At 44.1% G+C, this 13,769-nt stretch overlaps 1 protein-coding gene across 3 annotated transcripts in view; it reads left to right on the top strand.

The window, feature by feature from the left end:
* Nucleotides 1–2,102: 2,102 nt before the first annotated feature.
* TUB (TUB bipartite transcription factor) overlaps nt 2,103–13,769 on the top strand; it is a 126,548-nt gene continuing 114,881 nt past the window's right edge. Inside the window, exon 1 of one of the 3 annotated variants that reach the window (XM_084632274.1) lies at nt 2,103–2,547. In XM_084632274.1, coding sequence (XP_084488400.1) covers nt 2,510–2,547 — 38 coding nt within the window. In that variant the 5' untranslated portion in view covers nt 2,103–2,509. The remainder of the gene's footprint in view (nt 2,548–13,769) is intronic. The other 2 variants (XM_084632276.1, XM_084632275.1) reach the window with 2 other exon arrangements.

Here is a 13,769-nt window from a genome sequence, read left to right on the forward strand (position 1 = left end):
TGCCAAAGAAGTAACGCCCAGCTTTTTGTGCTGGGGTCAGTACATACTTGTCTGTATTTAGAAGAGCTTTCCAAAGGACAATTGCCCAAATAAACTGAGGTTCTGGGATGGCTGCTACATCCCCAGCCACTGGAGAATTGTTGGCATTCTGTTGAGATTTAAGGCTTGTATAATACCTTACAAACTAACTATTGTTGTTACTCCTCTGGAAAGAAGGTGGTGGCATCAGATGTGGAAACTGCGGCACAGAAAGGTGAAAGCCAAATTTGCACACTTGTGTGTATAAAGTTAGGCACCTAAATCCATATATAGGCATCCAACTATAAGAGACTTGATTTTATTTTTAAGTGACGCTGAGCACCTGCAACTCCTCTTGAAGTAAACTAGAGTCATGGGTCCTTTGCATCTCTGGACTTACGTGTGCAAAGTTTGGAAATCTTGCTCTGGGGGACTTGATATAGACTGAAAAAGGAGTCTGTGTCAGCCTAGGGTTCCACTTCTTTTACAGCAAGATGTTAGCGCATATGGAACCTAAAGATCACCTGCTCCCACCATTCACCTGAAATGAATTATCAATAATACTGTTGCTTGTGTTCCATTAGCACCCACAGGATATATCTCCAGTGCAAGTGAAGGTGTGATTGTAGCTAGCACAGGAAACAATGGCAGTGCAGACGTGGAGGCAGAGGCTTCAGCAAGGGCTAACAACTACAATCAAGCCCTCAATGAGCCTGGATCCATACTCTGGTTACTAGTCTATGACACCCTGTCTACACTGCTATTATTGTGTAATAAATGGAAACAGAACAGGTTACATATATAAAATGCTATCCTAGGTCTACACTTATCAATGTTTAATAAAGTAGATTTTCTCCCAAGGATTCAGTCTTTGATGGAGATGCTGGTTTTTGGTCAACATCAGGATCAAAGAGTCATGAATATCTCACACCATTCAAGGGGTTTCCTCAGTGAAGGGATGTTCTTTTTTGCCTTCTACTTCTGTCTCCAGAGTTCATTGTCTTTACCCCCATCCAGGATCAGTGTTTGGTATTTTCCTACCCCCTGTTTACTGCATATGCAGACTTGGCTTACAATGAGTAATTTACATCTGCCTTAACACAGACTTTTTAGGAACATACTTCCAGTACACGTACATTACTCTTTACATGGTAGCAATAAATACATTTTGCAAGGATTAGGAGAATCTGTATGACATAGGCTTTTATTAGATACCTTGCATGATATTCTTTATAGATACATCCTAGGAAAGCAATGTGTTAGCTGTAGTGAGCTTGTCAGGCTGACCTAGAACAGTGAACCTTTTGCCAGCTGCATCAATGGGTCTCTGTGTCACAGCACTCCCTTACCTGTGTAACTTGTCAAGAGTCAAGGGGCACCTAGATTCCCAGGCTCACAAAGAAGTGGCTGTGAAAGGACTTGTGATCCGTAGGAAAAATCAGTGACAAGCTTTGAGTCCTAGCGACTGGTTTGCACTGGCTACCTTTTCGGTGAGATCTCTGCAAAGAAAAGGGCTAGATGCATTTAAAAAGGTGCGATTCTCCTTGGCCTTTCTCTTTTTCTCCAACTTCAGGGAAGCCATGGCTATGGGTTTTTGCAGGCCCCCAAAGGCCGCCGGAGAGAGCAAGAGGTAAAGCCTGGCAACATCAAAGCCGTGGCTACTGCTAATGCGGCAGCTATCAGAGCAAGATTAGACGGCACCTGTCGGCCAGCTTCAGTCCCTGCACGCAACCCTCTGGCCGCAAATCCCGTGGGGGGGGGGGGTACATGGCACCCCTCTCCGAAAACACCCAGCCCCCTCCGCTCTGTCAGTCTCCCCGGCTAAGCTCTTTCGAGCCCCCCGCGCGGTACCTCCATTCCCTCTGCTCCCCAACTTTCCTCCATCGTCCCCGGGCCTCGGCCCCCCGCCCCGCTTGCCCCTGTGCAGCAGCCTCTGCTGGGCGTGTATCGGCTCGGGCCGCGGGGATTGGGCGGCGGCGGCGGCGGCGGCCGAGCTGGGCTGCTCGTGCACTGACCCAGCGCGCGGCTCCTCCTCCTCCCCCTCCGTGCAGCGGCAGCGGCGGCGCTGAGTCCGGGGCTGCGGCGGCGGGCAGAGGGGAGCGGGCGGGGTTACAGCGAGGACAGGCGGGCTCGCTCCGCGGCGCTGCCCCCCCTCCCCCACGCCGGGCTGAGGCGGCGAGGGCTCCCGCTCCTGTTCCGGCCGCCTGCGGCCGCCGCTGCCAGCCGGGGACAGGCGAGAGAAGAGCGGGGCAGAGCCGCCGGTTGCTGGCTCTATGCTGCCCGCCCCGGCGCCAGGAGCCCGGCCCGGGGGGATGCTGGTGCTGGGATTGCGGCTGGGATAACCCCCGCCGCCTGCTGCCGCTGCCCGGTCCGGACGGAGGATGCTGCCCGCGTCGCGGGGGACTCTGACCAGGGGACCAGCCGCGGCGTCCTCTCCTCCGGCTCCGAGCGCTCGTGCTGCCCCTGGGGCAGCCGCCTCCGCCGGGGCGCGATGACTTCAAAGCACCAGGCGGACTGGATCCCGTACAGGTAGGGAAGGCGCCTCCCTCCCCCCAGCCTGGTCCTGGTGTCCGGCAGGGAGCAAGGGCAGCCCGGGCACGACGGAGCGTGGGGTGGGCGGCTCGCTCTCCGCGCCTGCAAAGTTTTTCGGGGGGAGGGGGGCTCCCCTTGCTGGGCGGGGAGAGTGGCTCATCCCCCAGTTGTTTTGGTTTTGCTCCAGTTTCGGGGCTGAGCGCGCCCCTCTGCGCGGGGAAGGGCTTCCAGGGCGGAGCGGGTGGTGGTCCTGAGCAGTGTTGTTTCTCGGGAGGCCAGGGAGCCCGTTTTTGGTCTGTTGGGGGAGTCCAATGGGCACCTCGCCTTTGATATCCTGGTTTTAATGACTGGACCCTGAAGTCGGCGGGATCTCTACTTTTTTTTTTTTTTTTTTGAACACGCCAGAGAAATGTGGGGCACCTCCGGTTTTCTGTAGGAAGCCTGGATACTTTCGTGTTTTTGTCTCCCAGGTAAAAGTGGGGGCGCCATCACCAAGTTATTGCTTTTTTTTCTCCCTGCCCCCCAGAGTCCTCTCAGATACAAATGGGCTCTAGGATATCACTGGTGTGAAAGTGAGCTGCGATGGGCCACCTGAGCAAGAGTCCAAATTTGGGGCCCAATCCTGCTCCCACTAAAGTTAATGGTAGCTTTACCTCTGACTTCTATAGGAGCATGTTTAGGCCTATTGCCTGTGATCAATGAACCGCTCTGGCTGCTATAGTATATTCTTCGCAGTTGTGAAACCTACTTTTACTTTGTAGCTGAAAAGCTTTGTAACCGTTACACACGTGCAGTGTTCAGAAGCACTAAGGCTGTTTAGCAGCAGCAAAAGCAGCGGATAAGCTTTTGGGGGTATTTTGATGTTAATTCAAAAGCAGTTCCAAGGATCACTCCTGTTCTATTTTGTAGAATGAATTGCACCACGAGTCCGGTGCTGCACTTGGGACTTATGTCTATTTGTAGTTTCTTGCTGGATGAGGTGACTCTATTGAATAAAGGGGACAGTTACTGGGGAAAGGAAAGGAGTTTGGAGGGTGTTGCTCAGACAGATTAGGTACCTGGCTGAGCATCTGTAGACTGAATCCGCAGCTGGTTTGGTATGTATTGTAGGCATTGGTGGGTAACTTCTTTGTGGAAGAACAAAGTAACCTTTTGTATGTGATGCCTCAAATACTTCCTTTCCTCTTGCCCACTCTCCCACTCTGACACAGTGTAGACACATTATGGGCCATATAGAAGCCTGGCAGTCAGTATTAGCTGCCCTCCCTGCTGCAGCTGCCATGGAGAAGAGCTGTGATTGCCATGGCAGCGCCAGCTATTGCTCTCTGTCATTGGTTCCTTGGTTGCCATAAGCTACCAAAGTCTCTGTCTGCTGGCTCTCCTTCTTGAGAGGTGTGTGCGTCAAAAGTGTGGTGGGCAGCACCTGTCACTCTAGAATGGATCCCCTTATCCCTGTTTGGGTGGGGAGGAGGAAGGGCTATAAAACAGTATGCAGATTGCAATCAGGGTTTGTTGGACAGCTGCACGTTAGGGGCTCTGATCCTTGTTTGTGTCTAGACTGGCACTGTGGCTGAAGTTATTAAGAGTTTGGGTGCACAGGGAATACAGTATAAAGGTTTCAGAGGATTGGTGTAGACAAGTGTGAGCTTAGGGGGGCTTCAGTCCCCCTTCCCCCATGGTAATTGCATTAATAAATAAAGGAAACTGTGGGAGAGAAGTTAATTTATCTCACTTTATTAAAAGTGGTTATGTTATGGTACAAAACTACTAATGCAAGTGCTATTTAGCTGCTTTATTATTTTTAGCTTTACTCACTTAAAAAAAAATTGCTTCTGCCCTGGCAGTGCCTGTATTACAGATAGCTGATGTTGCATCTACAGGTTTATATAATTTCCCTTATGTATCTACCATGTTTGGCTTTTGAATATTTTATTTGGTTTTATATTATCTGTTTCATGAGGTTTCCAGTTGCTTGTGCAGTGCTCTGAACACCTTCTATTACTTATTTTTAAGAATTCGCATATCAGATTTCATTTTAAAATGTTCTGTGTTTTAAATTGAAGGATTGCAAAGAGAAAGTGTCTGAGTTTTATTTAATGGCTTCATTTGATAAAATCACATTTCAGGGGTTTAGCTGCTGTACAAGGAGTAGTTATTAGGGTTATAGATGGAGACATTTTAGTTTGAATAGGTATATTCAGAACATTAGTAGCACAACAAAACTGTCTTATCCATGTTCCACCAGATTCTGTGTAAATCAAACAATTTTTTATATGCAAATAAAGTACTCAACAATTTTAGGAGGAAATCATAATTTTTTAAGAAGTTCGTTACGGAACACATTTTAAAAACTAGTACAACTGTTTGAAAAGTATTGTAGGGAAACTGTGCTTTGCCCCAATATATATTAACCTTTTTATATGAATTACAGCTATCCTAGTGGCTAGATACCATAGTGACAGATGCACTATAAATACAGAAAATGAGTAAATCAGTCCTTAGCATGGAGTAAAAATAAGGTGGTTAATGATGCAAATGAAAACAGTAATGTTTTTCTTTTGGGAGATTCATGTAGATTATAGTCCTAATGAACACAAGTATTTCAGAGATTCAAGAGTTTAAAAATTATTACAAAGAATGTAAGAATGCTGTCATTGACTCCTGGACTGTGCCTTCAGGGTGTGTATCAGAGCAGAGACAGAGCACAAAAGAAAATGGAATACTGCTCCAGAAGGCACGAGCTAAGCCTATTATGTCATTTGGAGCCATGTAGTAAAGAACAGTGTTCAACCAAATCAGTTGTTCCATGACTCTTCCCTGTTGCAGCCTTGCTGTTCCCCTTTTCTCACACAGTAGACGGGCCATGCTAAAACTTTGCAGAGGAGCTGATGGTGTCTATAGAGAGGGAAACAAAGAATGACGTGTTGCTACATTTTCCTTCCACACTGCTCTTTTGGTCTCCTCTGTACTGTACAATTCATAGAAACATACTACCCTTGGCAGTGGTTCTTCATATTTGCCTCTTGTGGATATTTATCGCAATCTGTCTAGTTTTATTTTCAATACATGTTTTCTTTACTATTACAACTAGCAACTGCTAAAAAAAAAAATCAAATTCCTTCTGCTGTGAAGTAAGTGTTTTTGTTTAGATTTATGGTAATGCTATTAATTCTGCCCTATGGAACTTGAGCTCTTTATTTTTCATTTGAGAAAGGGCTGTACTCTGAGTGGTGGTAAGCACTGATAAATCCTATTAAACTCTGTTGTGTTCAGCATCCCAGAAGATCCAGCCCAAAATATGTTTATCCAGAAAACTTGAATCTCTAAAGTGTGTTTTATTTCAGTAGCTGAATTACATATGAAAAGGTGTTAGTAAATTAGGGCAAAACTTGCTCTTTTCAGAGATTTGCACATGCACAATAAGAGAAAACCCTAAAACTTGTGCACATCTTAGACTATGTTCAGTTCTGTCTGAGGGAAAGACTTACACTGGCTGTTCTGACTTCTTACCTCCTATTTTCTCTTGTATGATCTGATTTCAGTGGTGGTTAGCTTTTAAAGCTGAAAGATCTGTTGCATACCTACAGTTGGTTGTCATATCACACCCCTTCAATACAATGAGGAAAGAGCTTGGGGGAAAAGCACAGGACTGTTGGCATGCTGCAGTCCATAAAGACTTGTGTAACATCTCCTGAACTTCATTGACCTACATGCAGCATGGTCCAAAAGCTGTAAGACCACTGCAGAATGAGAAAATAAATTGTAACTTTATTGTAGGCTCTAAACAATTATATAAATCGTTCGCTTATATTGCTCATCCTTGCAATTTGACTATGTCAGTATGTAGATGCATATCTGAATTTATTCAAGCTTAAGAGTCACTTCTTTATAAAATGTCAGACTGCTCATCTGAGTATAATGGATACACTTTTCCTTTAAAATGGAAGGAGCCAGGAAGACTACTAAGCAATCCATGAGTGTCCGAAGCTCATAATAGATTTTAGTACAATTGAGATATTGAAATTTTTTTGAGCAGATTAACTAAAAATATGAGAGAATCCCTCCAGGATCAATGCTAGTTTTTGCTCCCCCGTAATGGATGTAAATGTGCATTATTTGTTGGGTGTGTAAGCAGAGTCAGGATGAGCTCCACCCTGACATCTGGTGGTGAGTCATGGTGGGTTATGGAAAAGAACGTCAGGGGCTGATCTCATTTGCATAGGCACACCCACCCCACCTAGATGGTCACTTTGGCTGCTGTAGGAGCCCCAGTTTCTCTGTTATTGGGGCAGGAAGAATAAACTGTTATTATCCTGATTATGTGAATCAAGGACAGTGGAACTGTACTGGGTCTTTTGTTATGATGGAGGGACTCACCATCAACTAAGCAGCACTCGCTAGGCAAGGGTCATGGGTTCCAAAACCCAGTGAATTGAGAGAGGTTGGGGACAGGTATTAATACCTAGTGGTATGAGCCCCCTGATGAGGGCCTTACATACCAATGGCACCTTCTTTTCTCTCCATGGTGGAATATTAGAGCTAGTTTTGATTCCACTACAAGTCTAGTTACAGGCTACTGAGCTGAATTCACTTTGGGCCAATGGTGTACCAGCACTGAGGCTCCCCTACTACAAGGTGAAATCACTAAAGAGCTAAAATTACTAAGAGCTGAAATCACTGAATGTTATGTTAAGTAGTGGGGGGGCCTGAAGATATACTGTGGAGAAGTTTGTGGGACAGCTGGTGGAGCGGAGCAGCTGGCAGAGCAGAGCAATTCGTGGGGTGGATGGTGGAGTGGAGCAGAGCCCCCTGGAGAGGTTGGGCAATTGGCTTCAGAACACACAAGGTGCCCCTTTACCCCCGCATTTCCACCCAGGTAGGGAGGTAAAACTCTGCAGATAAACTTTCAAACTCTGGGACTGCACTGACCAGGGACAGAGACTTTTGGGTTATTGGACTTTTGGGACTTTGGGTGACTTTTGGGTTGCTGGACTCAAGAACCAAAGGGAAAGGACACGGCCCAATTTGCTTGGGGTGGGTTTTGCCTCATGGGTTGTGTTATGAATCCTGTTGGTGGTGGTTCCCCAACATAATACCACATTGTTTCTCTCTGTTATTAAAAGGCTTTTGCTACACTCAGACTCTGTGCTTGCGAGAGGGGAAGTATTGCCTCTTTGAGACGCTCAACGGGGGTGGTGTATATTTGTCCCAGGTCACTGGGTGGGGGCTCGAGCCAGATTTGCATTGTGTGTTATTGGAATGGAACCCCTAGATGCTGAACCCGGCCCTTGTTGCTGCCAACTCTGACGGGCAGAAGGGTTAGAGGTATAATTTATAGTATTTAACATTTTGCCCCAAATGCTTTTTCTATTCTATTCTATTCTCTCTTTTGTAGCATTAACACTGATAGGCCGTGGCACTGGAGACCTGTGTGTCACCTGCTCTCTCTAGTCTAATGCAATCTAATGTAGATTAGAGCTGCAAAAGTTAAGTTAACATAAAGTTAAGCATGTGAGTGAGTCTTTATAGGATTGAGGCCATAGGTGAGGCCATAGATAGTTGTTAAAAAAAACATGGTTCTGGCCCTCATTATAAGGAAGCAAAAAGAGTTGTAGAGTCCCATTTAAAAAAAAAAATTGTAGATCACCTGCAGAAATTGATTCGTTCCTATTTTCAGGAAGCTACATCTTCCTTAGCAAATGTTTTTGCTTCTCTATGTTAAATATCTTGCTATAGTGTCCGTTGGCAGTTTTCACTGAAAAGTATTGACCAAGAATCACATTAACGTTGTGTAAGTAATGATAACATATGTCTAAATATTTTGATATCCAAAATGTCTGTTGGAGAATCTTGACAAACATATAGGATACCTTAATTCATAAATGTAAGCAGAGGCATTCAAAAACCTAGATCCAAATTTTGCATTGAGCCCATTGCTAAATTGTAGGATCTATGGAGTTTACATATTAGTTTTGTTTAATACTAGGACATTAAAGATACTTTGGATGAAGAGGTACAGTTTCTTCACTAAGACTGTGTGAAACTCCCATTATTACAAAATAGACAAGTGTAGTAAAGGGATAACTCCCTCTGTGGAGTTGTAATGTCTCAGTAGCATGTAGTTTTTGTGACTATTTGAGTAGGTATAAAAATATTTGGCTGATTTTTGATAAGTTTCAACTAAAGAACATTTAAGGCAATGTTTATAAAGTGCAATTTTTACACCAGAAAAATATAGTACTGTCAAGGTTCCTCCCCCACTCTGAACTCTAGGGTACAGATGTGGGGACCTGCATGAAAAACCTCCTAAGCTTATCTTTACCAGCTTAGGTCAAAACTTCCCCAAGGTAACAAATATTACCCCCGTTATCCTTGGAATGGCCGCTACCACCACCAAACTAATACTGGTTACTGGGGAAGAGCTGTTTGGATGCGTCCTTCCCCCCAAAATACTTCCCAAAACCTTGCACCCCACTTCCTGGACAAGGTTTGGTAAAAAGCCTCACCAATTTGCATAGGTGACCACAAACCCAAACCCTTGGATCTGAGAACAATGAAAAAGCATTCAGTGTTTTACAAGAAGACTTTTAATAAAAAATAGAAGTAAATAGAAATAAAGAAATCCCCCCTGTAAAATCAGGATGGTATATATCTTACAGGGTAATTAGATTAAAAAACATAGAGAACCCCTCTAGGCAAAACCTTAAGTTACAAAAAAGATACACAGACAGAAATAGTTATTCTATTCAGCACAATTCTTTTCTCAGCCATTTAAAGAAATCATAATCTAACACATACCTAGCTAGATTACTTACTAAAAGTTCTAAGACTCCATTTCTGTTCTGTCCCCGGCCAAAACGACTACAGACAGACACACAAACCCTTTGTTTCTCTCCCTCCTCCCAGCTTTTGAAAGTATCTTGTCTCCTCATTGGTCATTTTGGTCAGGTGCCAGCGAGGTTACCTTTAGCTTCTTAACCCTTTACAGGTGAGAGGAGCTTTCCCCTGGCCAGGAGGGATTTCAAAGGGGTTTACCCTTCCCTTTATATTTATGACAAGTACTGTCAAATGAAAAGTGTTGTGAGCATGGGGAAATTTGTGTCCCTAGTTCTTGGAAGCGCTCAGCAAAGCATCTGTGTAGTTCTATTGGAAACCTGCAGAGTTCTTCAGATAGTCCCACAAAACCCAGCAGGATTCTGTGAACTGTAAAGCATGGGATTGAGCAACTTTAGCAGATGGCACTATATAAAATAACGTACTTATGCAATACAAGAAATATACATACAGTAGCAATATATATCCTTGGAAAAAACATTTGGATTGTGCATGCATTTTCTGTTGCTTAAATACATTTGCCATGGAATATCTAAGTTGTACTTAGAAATCTGAACCTTTTCAATGGTCAATCTATAGTGACATGATTGATTTTGTAAGATAAAAGATTATGATTTGATAAAAATTGTGTGGGAGAGGTGCCATATCCTAGATTCACAAATACTGGTAATTGGAGCGGTTGGAAATTTTTTTTAGAAATGACACGCAAATAAGCTCTGTAAGAAGGATGTGGCCAATACTTGTTCCTGCTCTGTTAAGATTAGAAAGACATGTATTTGATGTATATTGTCAGTCTGTTAGCCCCTGCACACCAAGGATTGCAATGTAGCTAAAAAGCTCAGCTTCTCAGATGGGTTTGTTTGTGATTGGGAATGTTTGGCACAATATGCACTTGTCACTCAGCCTGTCTGCTTGGAGGGGTTAGGGTTGGATGTTTGTAAAAGGGCTGCTCTTAAGGAGGAGCATCCTTAGACCGAATGTCTGCTGACCACCAGATCAGGCTGATGGGTCTACTCTGAGGATTTCTGTGGTGGGTAAAATTTAACATGGTCTCATCCTTTAGGCAGAGTTATAAGTGAAATGTTTTAATACGGAGACTGTCCTCCTTATAGAAGATGTTATAGAGAATCCAACTGATATCAAAGCCCTGATGGGCTGGGTCTTGTACGAACACATTATAAGAGACCATCCCTGTCCAGAAAATTCTAATCAAATAGACAAGCTAGACAAAAGGTGAAAGAAAGCTAGACAAAAGGTGAAAGAAAAGGAGTGTTACTGTTCCAATTTTACTTTTCGGGAACCAAGCCACAGAGAGTCTGATCCTTTGAAGTCAATGGGAGTGGGACAAGGAAGGATTGTGACTTGCTAAGGACACTCAGGGAGTCAGTGGTAGAACTGGGAATGGAATCCAGATTTCTCCTGTCCGGTGCTTGAACCTCAAGACCATCCTTACTACACTAATAATTAGACTGAGACCAACATCCCATTTAAGATAAAGCCAGTTATCTATAGGATAGTAATGACATTCAGTAACTACTGAGCTGGGCCAGAGTTGAATCCGAGACTTTGAATGGAAATGAAAGATTGTGTGTCCTATTACAAATATCTGAACCAGTGAGGTTCCTCTCTTAGGTGTGGGAATTTGCTCTCCCCCTTGATGCTTCTGCCACTTGCTGATGCATGAACTGGCTTTGTGAAAGGCAGCATTTCCTCTCTGTGGCTGGCTAAAAATGCTGCTTCTGGAGGGATGGATTTTCTCCACATTTCTTTGTCTGTTTCCTTTCCCTCGTTTTGATGACTATTCCTGTTTTTATTTTCTGTTTATGTTCCTCCGATACACTGTTTCCTTTTAACTTGTCCATATTTATCTCTAATCTTTGCTTCCCAAGCCCTTGTTGTTTTTTCCCTCCTATTTCCTTTCCTTCTCAGTTTTCCATGTTGTTCTCCTGCACAATTTATTTTGCCCCTTGACATTGCTTCAGATATTTCCTATAATTTTCAGTGCAAAGGGATAAATTGCTATGCTTTCAGGCCCTTCAGAAGTCTCCCTTCTTCTAGCAGTCCCTGGACTGAATGCAACCCCACAAAAATAGGTATGTTCTGTTGTGTTACTATAGAACCAGGAGGCACTGAAGAGAGCTGTGTGTGTGAAGGAGGAATGCATGTGGGCCCGGAAGCATGGTGCTTAATTTTTGTAGGCAAAAGAAGCAGAGAAAACCTCCTTAAAAAAAGAAGGTGGGAGACTTTGGAAACTGAAGACTCAACAGTGATGTTGCAGTTTGAAAATTACTGTAAGGAAAAAAAGCAACTTACTATTCTGTTTTATAAAAGTCATAAAAAGTGGTCTTTCTATGGAAAACATGAAAGTAGGACCCTAGGAAATTCAAGATCCATTTTGGTCAATTTCACAGCCAGGGTTTTTAAAATTAGTCAGTTTCAAGTTTTCAGATGTTTACATCTGAAATTTCATGGTGGTGTAACTGGGGGGGTCCCGACTCAAAGGCAGTCAGGCTGGAGGTGGGTGCAGGAGTTCGCAAGGCTATTGTAGGGGATCATGGGATTGCCAGCCTTACTTCTGCCCCGCTGCCTTCAGAGCTGGGCAGCCAAAGAGGAAGGCTGCTGGCCGGGTGCCAAGCTCTAAAGCCAGTGCCACCACCATCAGCAGAGCAGAAATGAGGGTCACAGGGTATGGAGTGGTGGGTTACTCTTTTGTCCAGATTTCCCAGCAGTCTCCCACCCCAATGGTAATGGGCAGGGTGTGGTTGACAGCTGGAGCCATGGAGCTTCCTGCAGCCAGGGAAGGGTCCCGGAGATGGATCTGACCTGTACCAAGAGCAGCCCCTGCAAGGGAAGAGGAAATCTCGTTCCTCCCATCCCCAGCCGGGATTAACAGCTGGATCACTGCTTGGACCAGATTTCACGGGGGAGATCAGATTTTACAATCCCTGATGTGTTTTTCACATTTGTGAATTTGGTAGGGCTCTATATATGAGTAAATCAAATCATGAACCGCACCTCAAGTTGGCATATACTACTGTGTTTCATTTGCATTTTTATATATATTATAAGCCTGTTTATGAAAATAGTATGGTGATTTGTTTAAACTCAGCATGTCTATATAGTAAATATGTTCTTCTAACAGGTTTATTACCTTTAATTGGGATTTTATTATGTATAACTCTTAAATAATAGTATCCCAATTTATTATTTTAATAGTTCAATAGTTAATACCCTTTAAAATTAACTGAAATTATTCATTCCACATATTATCAAGTATTGGTAGAAAATTGTTCAATTCGATTGTTACTTCAGGTTACTCAAAGATAAACTTACACAAGTATATTTTTGTAACAGTAGTTTGTTTTTTAACCTTTTCACTGCTTTCTATTGCTCTGGTATTGTAGAATGTAGGTGCCAGTTGTAAGGATTAGTAGATGCATCCTTGCTGTCTAGCTAGGAAGATTGTGGAAATGAATGAGAATTGTGGATTGCGTCAGGGAAGATTTGTGGAAATGAATGAGAGTGGGGAACAAAAGAAATATCTCCTTGGGATTTTGCAGCCTTCTTTACTGTGGGAAGTCCTGTGCAAAGAGGCAAGTCTAGTGTTGTGCTCTGCACATGGAACGATAAGGCCAGGGAATTCTGCAGCTGAGGGCGCTCAGATGAGTGTGAGGAGTTTCACCCTGAGCTCTGTTGTTGTTTATGTTACAGTAATACTGCACAGATATACAGAGACTGGCCTCCCTGAAGAGCTTACAAACAGGGGAGGGAAAGGGATACAACATGCCAGAAAAGTTATCAGGGTGATTATTGCCGTACATCTTGTTACTTACATTCATTTTTTGTTATGGATATATGATCATCAGCTGTCCCTCTAGTTGGCCAATATTGACTGGCTGATTTCTTGTATGTGTTGCTCTAGAGCTGGGTCATATGGAAGGCAGGGGAGGAGAGAGTGGTGGTCTTAAAGTTGTGATCAGGAAAGGAGTTTGTAAATGTGTGGCTTCAGGACAACCCTACAAGAGGTCCCTTGCCTCAGTTTCCCTCTTGATTCCTCAGATAAACTCCATTTAGTCTTTAGAGTACACAAATAGCCCTTCTTGTGGGGTTAATTTATTACTGGAAGTCCCTTGCCTCTACTAAAACCAGAATCCCTCTCCTCCTCCCCCGCAACAGTCCAAACAACAGTGTCTCACTGGTCCCAACAGTCCAACACCAAGTATGGCTCCGGCATGTCTCACCGCGCCTCACCCTAGCATTGGGGTGTTTCTCTGCCTGGTTTCCTTCCCAGGTAGGGTTCCGTGGGCTGATCCCTCTATCATTCCCCAGCCTTCAAGCGTGTCTGGCACTCCAGCTTCAAATCTCTGGCTCAGAGAGCCAGCAGC

This window comes from Lepidochelys olivacea (assembly GCF_965140295.1).
Source record: "Lepidochelys olivacea isolate rLepOli2 genome assembly, chromosome: 6".
Taxonomy (NCBI): domain Eukaryota; kingdom Metazoa; phylum Chordata; order Testudines; family Cheloniidae; genus Lepidochelys; species Lepidochelys olivacea.